Consider the following 14,158-nt stretch of genomic DNA (forward strand, 5'->3'; position numbering starts at 1 on the left):
GTTTGATGGATGTCCGTTTTTATTATGCATCATCATCATTATCATCATTAATGTCAGAAGAAAGCATTTACATAATGTTATTGCCAATCATTGTCCACCAAGATATACCTTCATGTTAGTTTTTCTGCGATGTTAGGCTTAGTTAAGCTACGCGGACCCTGAGATGGTTACCAGGCTACCTCCATGCAGGCTTTTTTTCCATTTTGGACACTGTGGTACTTTATTCAAGTTTTTATAACTTATATCTAACAGTTCCACGTACAGATAACAACATATCCATTTTAACACCTGGGTGGAGTGAGGAAAGTCGTCTAAAGTGCCTTTCTCAAGGGCACAACATCGGTGGCTAAGGGAGATTCGAACCCGGCGGGCCGATAACCCTGCCGTCACGCAACATGAACTTCCCATTGCCTCCGACCGTTATGTAAATGACATTGTCTCATTGGCCTACGTGTGTGCTATTTATATCCCTCAAAGTCTAGAATTACACTTCCTTGTCGTACCTGGCATTGCTCAGAACTGTAGACAATTTCTGTAACATATTCTAACGTAGTTGGCAAGGTAAAAGGATTTAAAATGCATACCATGCTTTAACTTAAGCTTTAACTTAGTTAAGTCATTCCTAATATTTCACCCATTCATATAATTTTCCCAAGACATAACCGTATATGGGCAGAGCTATACATCCATGGAAGCCATAACACTGTAGTATGATATCATTTAATACATGTATAATATAATACGATATGATATGATATGATATAATAGATTTCAGATGCTGATATGCTCTCCCTTGTTGTTCATAATATTCCTGGTTATTACCACCCGTTAGAAATCAAATCTTTTGGAATTTTTTAAAAGAATATTTGGAATCTTCCAATCCAGTCACAGAACAAACACTCAGGCAAACTACCAACGGATTTTCTTTGATAATTGATAAAGTCACGGTCCTCCCTTCCTGCATGTTATCACAACCTTCGATGGGACTGGCATGGAGACGAACCCACCGCCTGTGTGATCTGGTGTGAAGTCAGGAGGACCCTCTCCCTCCGGGATGCTGAAACGGAAGTTCTGGACCAGTCCACTGAACAGGAGGTAAATGTCTGCCCTGGCCACAGCCTCGCCTGGACAGGCACGGCGTCCAACACTGAGAGAGATGTACAGCATGGTTTGATACATTCAATACAAACATGTTTATGCATTATCTAGATGTACCTTTCTTCTTTCTCCTCCTCTCTCACTCTCTTTTTGTTTATCTACCCGTCAGTCTTTCTTTGTGTGCCTTTCTGTCGACGTTTGTCTCTTCGCCTGTCGTCGTCAACGTCTCTCTTTTTGTGTCTCTCTGTCTTTATCTTTGCGTTTGTGTGCCTGCCTCTCTGCTTCTCTGTGTCTCTGTCTCTACGTCTTGCTCTCGCTCGCGTATGAAAATAAAATAATTCTTTCGCTTCAAATATCATTGATATCAGCAGAATATGACAAATATCTCCTCATGGCTCATGCCCGTAGCCAGGATTTTGAATGGGGGGGTTCTTTTTAATATTTAAGGGACCAGCGAGCGCCGTAGGCGCGAGACGAGCGCCGCAGGCGCGAGCTTCCTAGGGGGGTGCGGGGGTATGCCCCCCCGGAAAATTTTAAAATTTGAACCTTCTGATATGGCATTTCCTGTGTTTTTGAGAGGATTTCAAAGGAAGAAATCAGAGACAAAGTAAGCAGTTTTTCTAGGATTTCAGCTCCGTTGGTGATACAAATAGATCCACCTTGAAAAAAACCCTTGGACCCTTGAGCGTTTCAAATTCTAAGAATTGAACCTTCTGAAAGGGCATTTCCTGTGTTTTTGAGAGAATTTCAGAGGAAAAATCAGAGACAAAGTTTTTTCTAGGATCCTAGCCTCTGTGGCATTGCTGGTGATACAAATAAGTCCACTTTGAAAAAAATCTTGAACATTAAAAAGTGGACCTTCAAGCCTGTGAAAGTGGACCTTTAAGCCAATGGGGGGGTTCGTCCGAACCCCCCGAACCCCCCCTGGCTACGGGCATGTGGCTTACCTGAAAGGCATCAGAGCGGGAGGCTTTGGTATCGGCTTGCCCTCCTCATCTAAGAAGCGTTCTGGGCGGAATGTGCCCGGGTCGCCCCAGATGTCAGGGTCATGGTGAAGAGCCCACAGGTTTGGAAAAACCCATGTGCCCTTGGGAATGTGGTAACCTCCTAGAGGGGACATAATTTCATAGTTCACCCGTTAACAGCATATGCATGTAATGGTGATAACTTGCCAGTGCAATTAAAGCAATAGTGATAGACCAGTGGTGCAAAAGTGATAACTCAGTAGTACAATGAAGATTCAGGTAGACTAATACATCTCTACATCAAGTTTAACCCTCAAACCACCGTAGCTTTTTTACGACTAATCTTACCGTATGGGGTCAAAACTGACCCCACAATGTTTTCTACAAATACAGCTTTATTGGTGACTATTTTTGTGGTTTGTATATATGTATAGTTTAAGTAATCTATAAGGGACAGTTTGACATGATTAGGTGTGAATAATTTCTGCATATTATCATAATTTATGCAAAAATAGGGAACATCGTCTTTTGCAACTAACGCTATTCAAACAAGCGGGCTCTTTGGAGGCCTGCGCCAACACTTGATGTCATATAGCATCTGAATTTCTTACGCTAGAACAACCAAACTTGGTCACCTGTTCTAAAATTTTGTTGGCAACAATTAGAATCTAATGAAATAACTAATCAATGTTTTCATGTTGCTATGGCAACCGGTCTCTGAGAGGCATATTTGGAAAAAGTCGCTAATTTTGGATTTTACAATGTAATTCTAGGGCTTTCTTTGTAAACTGCACTTATTTTCTTATATCAAAACCAACCAATGTTATTCACTATTACTTTTATGATTTAATATTCATAATTTATGCATATTTGATTACGTCATCGGTCAAAATCAAAGATGGCGGACGATATAATTAGATTAGCTATAACCGGCTATTTCAACCTCAAATTTCATTATTACCATGTTTATTCAAACAGAAACAATTTTAATATAAACATTTTGGTCCATTTTTATTGTGTTATTTGGTTATACAGTATGATGAAAAAATGCATTTAAAATAATTCAAGATGGTGGAACCAAGATGGCGGATTACGCTGGTGTAACCCGATATGAATATGATTTTTATGACGTCATATTGACGTTGTTCCTGTTGCCATCTACAAATAACGTCTTTGGATATATCATGATTTATGATACAGAATTTCTATTTAAGTTTTATCGTGTACCTTTGAGTTGTATGGAAATACCCAATTTGTTGGTTTTCGTCAATAAAATCACATAAATGACGTCATAATACGTCGCAACGTCATAAGTCTTTACGTTCATTAAAAAAAATTGTTTTTTTCACGTTTCTACAAAATTAAATTTTGTAACTATGATCATAATAACCCTTATCATACATGTTACTAGATGACAAGTATCAAACAATAGGGAATATGAGTGCAGATTTTGCTGGGGTCAGTTTTGACCCCACTGGACCACGCGTAAACTTTCTAGGATAACTTAATCAACAATGAGCCAATCTCGGTAAAAACTTGTGAGAAGTTATAAGACATATATACAAACAAACTCATAGAAGGAATTTTGTTTTCGACTCGAAATGTCAAAATGGCACATGTTTATATACGCCTGGGGTCAGTTTTGACCCCATACGGTGGTTTGAGGGTTAAAGAGTACAAAATACAAGATTATACTACCAAAGACAGGACATTTTGTAATTTCAAATAGCTTCAAGATTATCACGACAATGTCATTAAAAACTGTAACGCCAATGTTTTGGTGGCTACGCTGCACTAAATTCTAAATTCTAGATTCTAAATTCTAGATTCTAGATTCTAGATTCTAGATTCTAAATTCTAAATTCTAAATTCTAAATTCTAAATTCTAAATTCTAAATTCTAAATTCTAAATTCTAGATTCTAAATTAATGATTCTATATGAAATAATACTTACGCAGAGTCGTGTCTACAGTGGTGGCACGCGGCAAAGACGTCGGGGAGACTGATCCCATCCTCATGACCTCGTGGATGGTGGCCTCCGTGTACGGAGTGGCCTCACGGTCGCACAGCTCAGGCAGCCTGTCACGGCCCACCGCACCGCCCAACTCAGCAGCCACCTTCTCCTGGACCTCCGGGTGGGCAGCGAGGAACAGGATGGCCCAGCGGAGGGTGTGGATTGTTGTGTTCGTGCCTCCTGGACAAGCGTTAGGCTTACACAATTACACGATCTTCATCATCTACCATTTATCTGATAGGTAAAATCTGGTCAAGACACTTGATTGCAAAATGCACGTGTAACATGTGTAATGAGTATGAAGGACCTGTCATTTAGCAATTAAGATGATGCTCTTCCCTAATCATGCAAGCTAAGCCATGATTGGCATAATTCATATACCACCAGGTTCGTCGTCATTGATGTTACCTATAAGCCCCAAATCATCAAAATATATTTATCCCTTATTGATCGCCATTTTATTCCGAGCCACAGTCGTTCATCGGGACCATTTTGCAAAGCAAATCCAGAACATGAGATATAATAAAGTTCTGTTGCACTACCTAAGAAAGAAATCAGGAGGCCCAAAATTTAATATTTCTTTGACAGGACAAGACCTAACCACATGCCAAATTTCATAACAAAAAGATTCGCCAAAAATCTATATTTCAAAATATTTGCGTAGCCACGCGTCATTCTTTAAGTATTACTATCATGTACATTCCTGCAAAGTTATATTGATGAACATCGAAGCATGAGCCTAGGAGAGCGTTTTCTTTTTAAAAAGGCGTGGCCTTATAAATCTTGATGACATAATCATGACATCATACTAATTTGCATAAATTATCTACTTGCTATAAGGTACTACCTGAAAAAAATTAAGGTGGATGAAGTTTTATAAAGCTTAAGAAAGGTTTTTTCAAAAACATCCCAAAATTCCTCAGCCACCCTTAGACAATAGTTCACATGGTTTTATTATTCAATATTTTACAGTAAAACAAACAAACAGCCTTGCAGGTAACCAATGGTAACCTGAATTGCGCTGGAGGTTACAATTAAATATATACATTGAAAAAGAGAGATTTAGTCCGATAGTTTAAAATCGCAATTTCTATTGTATAATTAATTTCATCTGTTCGTTTACAGACTGAATTATTATCTTCAACCAAGATTGCATAATTCATTTAATACAAACGGTAGTAATATATCGATAAACTACATACATAAAATCAATTCCTACGTTTTGTTCATTTATATGAAGGACACATTAAAACATTAATAACATGGTGCACAATACACAATACCTTAATCTACAATGCCGTTGTAACTCACCGCCAAACACATCGCTAATGGTCTGCCTGAGATGAGTGTCTGTGAGAGAGGTGACGTCATCGATCCCTTCCTCCTCAGCGTCCTTCTGAGCCTTGATCATGTGATCTGTGATGTCACGGAGGTTATCTGAAAAAGATTTGAATAAGCCACTTCACAGTTCTTATGCTCATGTACATTGTTTCCTAAGGTCATCATCCGTCTATAGCCAGCAGCCATTATCAAACTTTGGCCATAGACCATAATGCACAACGATTCCAAATGCGTAATAGGAACAGTGAAATGGCTAATAGGCATTTTCAATTTACCAAAAAAATTCTAACCTCATTCTAGCTCTCTATATTTCAAATAAAATGCGTTATCGTGTTGCTGGAAGCCTTACCGGGGTCAAACGTTTCCTGATGCTGGTCCACTTGACGTTTGAAATACTCCAGAAACTTGCCAATCATCTTCTGACAAGCCTTCTTGCCTGTGGAGAGCAAACAGCAAGAAAACAAATCATACAAAAACGATTCAGATTTTTTCAACGCAAATGAGTAAGAGATTTTTGACCAGTTCTCTAGTCTAAAGATCAAACCATGTATTACGAGCTCCATATCCACATACATCTACAATTGCCTTAAGAAGCGAGAAGAAGTCGTAAATACCTGTAGATAGTAGACAAGTATAGATTAGTCCTATTAGACATAGTAAGATATCACCCTCTATTATGTTATATTATCACCACTGTATGTCTTCCTTTGCTTATCACCATGACATGTACTTAGCTTGTTTAAGCATAAATGTACAATAAAGGTCTTTCATTCATTGATGCTCAGCTGCATCTTAGCATGAGCACCGGGTCAAAGGTGATTGGAAGCCTGTACCGACTCCCGTCTCTGTTTAGTCTAGTGTTTGTGAGACCAAGAGTATTTTTCCATAATATAGACAACAATAACAATGACATTAAAATATCTTTGCAGGAGTCCCTATCAAAAGATTATGGTTGAAGAGGTTCATTAGTCACGTATAATAACAGTTACAAGAATATTCATCAATCAGTGACTTAGAAAAGGTAACGAGATACGCACCTCCAAATTTTCGACGTCTACTGTACGTCTTGGTCACGGAATGACCTAGTCTCGCGAGAACACGAGACTAGGCCGAGACTTGCCCAAGTTCCACTTAACCCTGCTCCGCAAGGAGGCGGGGGAGGCAGGACGATCTTCACAAGTCTCGGCCTAGTCTCGTGTTCTCGCGGGACTAGGTCATTCCGTGAACAAGACGTACAGTAGACGTCGAAAATTTGGAGGTGCGTATCTCGTACCTTTTCTAAGTCACTGATTGATGAATATTCTTGTAACCAAAAGATTATGATGATCAAACGATGTAGCTACACGACAAGTAAATGATTTATGCAAAGAATGTATGCCTGCTACTCGCCTGGGGTGGGAAGGAACGCAAGAGAAGGATAAATGTCAGCAAGAAGCCCGCTGGAGAGAATCTCGACGCCCTCTTTATTTGTCTGCAGCAGATGCTGGAACTCACTGTCGTCCATCTTAAACCTTATAAAAATAATGGAGATATTATCTATTTTCAAACATAGTACTGATTTAAACCGCACTCGAAATGCAGTCAACTAAAATATCATATTGAATGTATATTCACAAATTTGTGAAAATGAGATCAATATGCCATGCCTATGCACATTGTATGAAAAACTAGAATTAAGTATTTGTGCTACATATACTTCAGGTTTGCTATGTTAGTTTAGCGATTACGGGGTCTTTTTATAAATATGAATCGGTATTGAATTTTTATTTTTATTTGAGTTGAATGTGTGATAGTTGTGTGCCGATTTGTTAAAAATAGAGAGAACGCTAGCGATCCCCCAAAACACCCCTCCCAATGAAATGGTATGACTACCCTGTTACGTCACAAAATCAAGATGGCGGGAACTACACATGCCGACGAAACCATCAAAGGTTTTGCTGCGCAAACCTGTAAATACAAAATGGCGATCTGTGTCGTCACAATTCAAGATGGCGGCCCTCACACTCGCCGACGGATCGTACATAGGTTTCGCTACGCAAACCTGTAATTGGAGAAACGGTGTATCCAGTCGCTAACCTGACACCGAACGAAGCGGCACAGATGATGTTGTAAACCACTTTATAGATGTAGTCTTCCAGGTCCACCGGTTCCCCCTCCATGTTGGTGAAGTCGGCAATGATGTCCTTCAAAGATTCGTGCACTATGGCTTCTAGTTTTCTTCCAGAAGCGTACGCCCTGGAATGTGATATTCAAAGATATCATTTATTCATTTACCTATTCAATCTTCAAAATATCTGCGCAGCCCCTTCAACAATAGACGTTGTTGATTTCCAGGCAACATCGAAAAATTGGTACTTAATATACATAACGAAAAGTGAAACGTTGATGCAAAATTGATAATGAAATCAAAAGTAAAACAAAAATAAAACAACAAATATAGATAACTTAATAAAAGTATACTACACCTATCCTACGATCAAATAGATAGGATACGTATAATAAGATATGAAAGACCTCATGTTACGAGTGCCATCTTGAAACATAATCTCGCGAGAGCACATCGTGCGAGAACGCGCGTGACTTTGTACGAAAACGAGGACGGAGAGGGCTGAGACGGCATGTCACGGTTTGGTGTTTCACCATTACAAAAACTTCAACGACCCGTTCAACTTCTGCAGTTCTCTTCAATCTCACCTGACGGCGCTGACGAAAAGTTTCCGCTGCAGTTTCCAGGTGGGACTGTCGTCTGTGAAGGCGATGTCTTGGCCACCTTCTGTCACTATATCGTCTGAAAGACACAGACAAAAGTCGGAAAAGTAAGACTATTTTTGTTTGGTTATTTGCACTGATAATCATTGATTCATGCTCATGTTATATCCGATCAAACTCTTGGCGCATGTGTGTGTGTGTGTGTGCTTGTGTTTGTCTGTCTGTCTGTCTGTCTGTCTGTCTGCCCGCCTGCCTGTCTGTCTGTGAACAGCATAACTCTAGAGGTTGTGGATGGATCTTTATAATATTTTGTAGCAGGTCATAGCTCTTGCTATTTTTTGTTCGAAATAGCACGTTTTCTGATCTCTCTTCACAAATAAACACTGCTACATATTGCCAAAGGGCCCATTCCCACTCGCTTTCTTTGGCTAGCTCTTGTTATGCCTTTGCGTACTTGTCAGTGTCTTGGGTCTGCCTCCGAAGTCAGCACTCTTCTTCACAAAAGCCTCCTTAACAGCATCCAGACTGTTCAGCACAACCACGTCAGTCATGCCCAGCTTCAGGCTGAAGACGTCTCCGTACGTCTTGGCGAGTTCGATGAAGGTAAGATACGTCTTGCCATCAAACACTGGAAAATAGGAATGAATGAGCAATGTGATTCTCCTTCATTTGTATTAAGATTGAAATGTTGTTATTCCTTTTTGTGATTCTCATGTGTTTTTAATAGGCCGGGGTATGAAAATGTGGTAGTTCCAAAAATACGCAGTGGTCCGACACTTTGAGGGTATGTGGTCTAGGAGCTTTTTTTATTTCTCTCCCCAGAATTGTGAATACTCACATGTAATATTTCCGATGATTGGCCAGGGAAACGGTCCTGGGGGCATCCGCCATCGTCTGATGTATCCTAGCAACCAGGTGGCCAACATCAGGGTCAGCAAACCCAGGAGGATCGTCACCAACCACATTGTCCTATTGGGGAAAATGGCCGATATGCAGACAAGTCGTCATTATTTTGTCCCGTGGACTAACATTCCTAATATACCTGTCGACTACAAATTCCAGCGGACACATTTCTGCACAATTCCTAGAATTCTTGCAGACTGCACATAATACTATACCATTAGGCTCGGTCCTGAGGCGTCGCCAAAAAAGAATAAGCTGTTCAGATATCGATAGAAATTAAAGAAAAGGGAATCATGTAGTTTTTGATTTGCAGTACTCTATACCGTAACTTTTCATCTTGAATTCAAAGAGGGCAAGGACCTATTTTTCCTCATGCACCACACGGCAGCCGAATTATTGCATGAAACTGTTTTCTCCCATTGGTCTTATCCAGGATAGTCGTGCAATGTCCCCTTGAAAAAGAAAACACTGCATTTTTCCACGCGTAGCTGTGTTCTGCTGCCCTCTGTGCAATCTGAGACGGCTGACTACGAGTTGTTCTAGTCACCAAGAGTTAAATACCTAGAGAGACAATCGACTCGTAACTGAACCAAGCGTAACCCAGCACCAAGAGACCACGTCTAGCGATATAATAAACGTTAAGCAAGGACAACAACAACAACAAACAACTGACTATAAACACTGCAAACGTGTGTTCTAACTCTAATGACGTCAAAGGTAAACAACGCCCACTTCACCCGTCAACAGAGTCACCACCACCTGAGCAGTAACCCACCGTCACACCTCACGTTACCTACATGTAAGGGCGTGCATAGTGGGTCATTTGAGACTTCACTGAAAACACCCCCTGTCTACTCGGTCAAAATCCACATACAGTGACGAAACAAATGACTATTCAGCTGCAAGGTGTTACCTTAGTTGGTTTGAAGCTAGAGTCGCACCACCAACGACCTTCGCCCGAATCTGTTTATCGTCAGAAGGTTCCCGAATTTCACAATTTCCTGAGAGTCGGCTAAAACTCCTGAAAATCCTCTTACATAACCTGAACAGGGCTCAGTGACCTGTGAACATCGGGCTCGTCGGGCGAGTTATTTTCCGTGTTGTCTGACGCCAGCTTACATAAGGGCGGTGCACTCGCCGACGAATATCTTAGAAATTGTTTCATCATAACAATATCCTTGAATCTGCCTGGACAATCATCAATATTTCCTTCACTAAAGTAAGGTTTTTATTGAGGTATTGAAGCGCCAACGTCTGACAGACCCTCTTTTGGAACGAAGCCGGTACAGCACGACCAACTCCTACAAACACATCCTGGTCATAGTTCACTTAACTTCAGACGTGCAAACAGTGCCGGGCCTACAGGTGAAGTTATTCTAGCTAGCCGCCACCTTCTCATATTGAACATTTTTGTAAACAGGCACCATAATGATAACTAGCTGACAACGGAGGCAACAACTTGAGAAGAAAATAGATAAGGAAGCGACTCACGTCTTGGAAACGTCCACAAGAAATGGGTGAAGAAAACAAGCAGCTTGCAGCCGGAGGAAATATGATCTTGTACCTCGAGAGATTCTGAAGTAAACAATTCGCCTTCTGCTCTCAGTTTCCTTGCTAGTTGAGGAATAAGTCGACCTGGAAGGGAACAAAATAGTTTCCAGATCTTCTATGGCACCGCAAACGGTCAAATAGTTAGCCTTAGGGATAGAAAAATAAGAAAAGGGCGAGCCTCTTGGCAAGAAAACATTGCGTTCTCTTTGCAGTATCAAAAAAAGGTCAAAGGCTCTCACTTGGCCCCGGTCCAGTATACGTTTACTCCAGGTGTTGATTTTGGATGTATAGCCTAACATAAGCGCCGTTTAGCGGCAAAAGATGGCACTGCATCATGGCAGTGTTCGTGTCAACAAAGGCACTTGGTGTCTGGTCAGTAGTCTGGTAGGGACAAGATATCAAATAGGTGGTCAGGCGAGGATTGTTTGAATATTCATCGGCTTTTCGCTACCTTTATCTGGTGCTCTTGAAAGTGGCGTTGTGTGCGCATGTGTGATGTTGCTGAAAGGACAGATAATTTCGTGAATATTCTCAGATTAGGAACATGTTTACTAAGTAACTTCAGTGAAGGACTTTGTACCGTGATGTACAATAAGTGCATGGGAGAATAGTCAGGAACCTACCATGGCTAAGCTATTGAAGACGGACAACTAGAAATGATCTCAATGTTTAGCTTCAGGTATCGAGGAATTTCCTCGTTTGCGTCGTAGGGCGTCTTTAATGATCGACTGAATTTATTAATGATATTAATAAACCGTTTGAAAAACCCAAAAATTGATATGGCTTTAAAATATCTTTTTTACAGAAAAAAAAAACACCCACCAACTTTTCCGATTGGACTAATCTAGAAAAAGATTTCAGGTGTTGTGTGACATACGAAGCACATTCGCACCTGGGCTGGATAAAGAAGACACAGATATACAAAGTCTAGTCATGTCGATCATAAGCCTTCTGCTCCCCGCCGTCACCTGGCTATGTAGCCTCCAGACGTTGCTAGTTGCCGTTGTCGTCATCATGACGTCACTGCTGTACATGTGGCGGCCGTCTTCAACAGGCTTACCGCCCGGACCAAGGGGATTGCCATTGGTCGGGAACATCTTCAGCATGAACAAGGTATATTTGAACCTTGCTCAATACTGTAGATATGGCATTGATGACTGTGTGCCTTCATGAATGTATAAAATCTTGAGCCGTTATATTGTCATTGTTGATAAGAAGTGTCAACATCTGTGTGACCCAGTTTTTATGACACCTGCTGAATTTTTGTGTTGTCAGGGCAAAAAGAAAATAATCCTGAACCCTCTGCGACCTGTATTCCTACTTAAATGTGCTAAAATTAAGGTTCAGCGGCTTCAGCAGCGCAAAGCAATGCATGCTTGCGATTCTCCACTAAAGCAAATAGTTTTTAATTTGAATCTCAGTAATAGATAAATTGACTTATTATTTATGATTGTGTTGATGTTGTTTACGTTAAGTTTGCGTTATTTTTTATTTTTGTACTCTTTATCCGTGACTCCTGCCCCTCCACTTCGACCATGTTGAAAAGTTGCCATGTGACACAAGCACTTCGAAGAAAAATAAAGGCTTTGACTTGACTTGACTTGACTTGAGGTGTAGAACTAACATAAATGTGGATGAATTTTCTATTGTATTTAGGGTAAAGATCTGCATGGCTGCTTGCCAGGAGGCAACTTTATTTGGCTTCTATTTAGAACAATATACAAGGTAGGAGTACATTTGGCTGAATTGAATGTCGATTCAGAAACGCAAGGCTCGTGTGAACATTTATTGTGATTTGTTGACTCACTGTTTAGTTAGCGGCAGCGTTATATGGTGTTGTTTTAAGTGTGTTGTTACAACAGTGTCGGCCCATAAAACGGCAACAAATTAATCTCCAAGCAGATCTACATGGTGCAAAATCGTATATGCTAGCCAGAGAAGCACCAGTCGGCCAGAGAAGCTCCAGTCAGGCACTAGATTCAGGTTGTAAAACGATCATCCCTGCCAATTTTCACGCTGGAGTTAATCAGGCACGAGGCGGAGCAGAGACAACTCTCTCAAAACATTGCTCCTCCCCGCGCCATAGAGTTGGTTATGTTAGATTTATGTTCATGATGACAGTTAGATGACATCATGTTAGGATCACGTGTTCACCGTGTTCTTCATACCTTCGCCATCTTGGAATCCGCCACGCTTGTGTGTAATAAAGCTCCCGAGTTGATCCCTGCGTCCGAGTCGCTCGATAGTATGGCGGTTCATACCAGTCAAAAGCGAAATACATTGTATTTGGGCGAAATACACTGTATTTGGAAGCCAAATACAGTGTATTTCGCAAATACACTGTATTTCGCCAAATACAACGTGTATTTGCGAAATACAGCGTATTTCGCCATATGGCGGTTCATACCACTCAAAAGCCAAATACGCTGTATTTCGGCCAAAAACGTTGTATTTGGGTGAAATACGTTGTATTTGGCGAAATACAGTGTATTAGCGAAATACAGTGTATTTGGGTGAAATACGTTGTATTTGGCGAAATACAGTGTATTTGCGAAGTACAGTGTATTTGCGAAGTACAGTGTATTTGAAAGCCAAATACACTGTATTTGGGCGAAATACAGTGTATTTGGCTTTTGACTGGTATGAACCGCCATACTATAGTGCGTATCGCGCCCTTGGCCACTTTGTGGCGCCGGTTACACACAGCCGAACATGACTCCGCGGAACACCAGCCGACCCAGGCCTATCTTTGGCGCCGAACATGAGCCGAACGAACATGCGCCTAACATGTCCCAACCATCTCCTAATCCGAATTAGATACAATAGAAATCTATTGGAAATCGCAGCTTTGCCATTGAATTAGATACCAATATGTACAATGAGTCTGATTCACCAAAAAGATATTTGCTGTGATCGCGCCTATTTGTGACTTGTCAGCGTCTAGTTCGCGACCATTGTTTAAATTTTCAAAAATTTCGCCATTTTAGCTAGGCTACCAATTTCTCGCCTATTGGCGACTTTTGGCGACCTATTAGCGAATATATTTTGCAAACAGGCGCGGCCAACTGAGGTACCGCTTTAGCTACAAAGTTATAGCTTGTTTAAGACTTGTAGAAGGCATTTCCATTACTGTCTCCTTTGGGCTCCAAAACATGGACATGCACGTGTAGGAAGAACATGCACTACGTACATACAACAGCTATGTTGTACTGTACTTTGGAAGACCTGCCCAGTGCAATGGAAGATAGGGAGGGATAGAGGAAAAGGGCATGAGCGCTCGCGAACTTGTCACGACCTGATTATGTAGATACTGTCATTCTTGATATTTAGTTTAGACTCAACACATAGATAAGTGTGCTCTTATTGTTTTTGCCTGTTCGTATTATACTTGGGGATTTAAAGACTACGTAAGTCATCCGGGTTGCAGTGTTCTTTAGGTTTCTTTAAAAATGACTCTATCATAACAGGTTGACACATAATAAAGTTTCTTATGTTATAGATAATTCATACATATTTTCATATATATTTGAATGAATGAACTTTATTGCTCGACAATTGTACATGGCACAATGTATGG

The 14,158-nt window shown here is 40.7% G+C and overlaps 2 protein-coding genes across 3 annotated transcripts in view; one reads left to right on the plus strand and one right to left on the minus strand.

Moving 5' to 3' along the window:
• Position 1: 1 nt before the first annotated feature.
• Positions 2 to 10,838, minus strand: LOC136429042 (steroid 17-alpha-hydroxylase/17,20 lyase-like). 2 transcript variants are annotated; one of them, XM_066418955.1, is made up of 11 exons: positions 10,522 to 10,838; positions 8,966 to 9,096; positions 8,582 to 8,755; positions 8,113 to 8,206; positions 7,495 to 7,653; positions 6,808 to 6,929; positions 5,768 to 5,854; positions 5,389 to 5,514; positions 4,018 to 4,257; positions 2,046 to 2,205; positions 2 to 1,147 (listed from the first exon to the last, which is right to left on the minus strand). In XM_066418955.1, exons 2-11 carry the CDS (start codon positions 9,090 to 9,092, stop codon positions 943 to 945), a joined length of 1,494 nt encoding a protein of 497 aa, XP_066275052.1. In that variant the 5' UTR covers positions 9,093 to 9,096; positions 10,522 to 10,838; the 3' UTR covers positions 2 to 942. The 2 variants fall into 2 exon arrangements, with proteins under 2 accessions (XP_066275052.1, XP_066275053.1); XM_066418956.1 differs by lacking the exon at positions 10,522 to 10,838 and adding an exon at positions 9,944 to 10,199.
• A 757-nt stretch (positions 10,839 to 11,595) lies between these two features.
• Positions 11,596 to 14,158, plus strand: part of LOC136425131 (cytochrome P450 2D15-like) — a 7,105-nt gene continuing 4,542 nt past the window's right edge. Inside the window, exon 1 of the mRNA XM_066413932.1 lies at positions 11,596 to 11,694. Within this exon, the coding sequence (XP_066270029.1) occupies positions 11,596 to 11,694 (99 nt within the window). The remainder of the gene's footprint in view (positions 11,695 to 14,158) is intronic.

The sequence above is a fragment of the Branchiostoma lanceolatum genome, chromosome 1 (assembly GCF_035083965.1).
Source record: "Branchiostoma lanceolatum isolate klBraLanc5 chromosome 1, klBraLanc5.hap2, whole genome shotgun sequence".
NCBI lineage: Eukaryota > Metazoa > Chordata > Leptocardii > Amphioxiformes > Branchiostomatidae > Branchiostoma > Branchiostoma lanceolatum.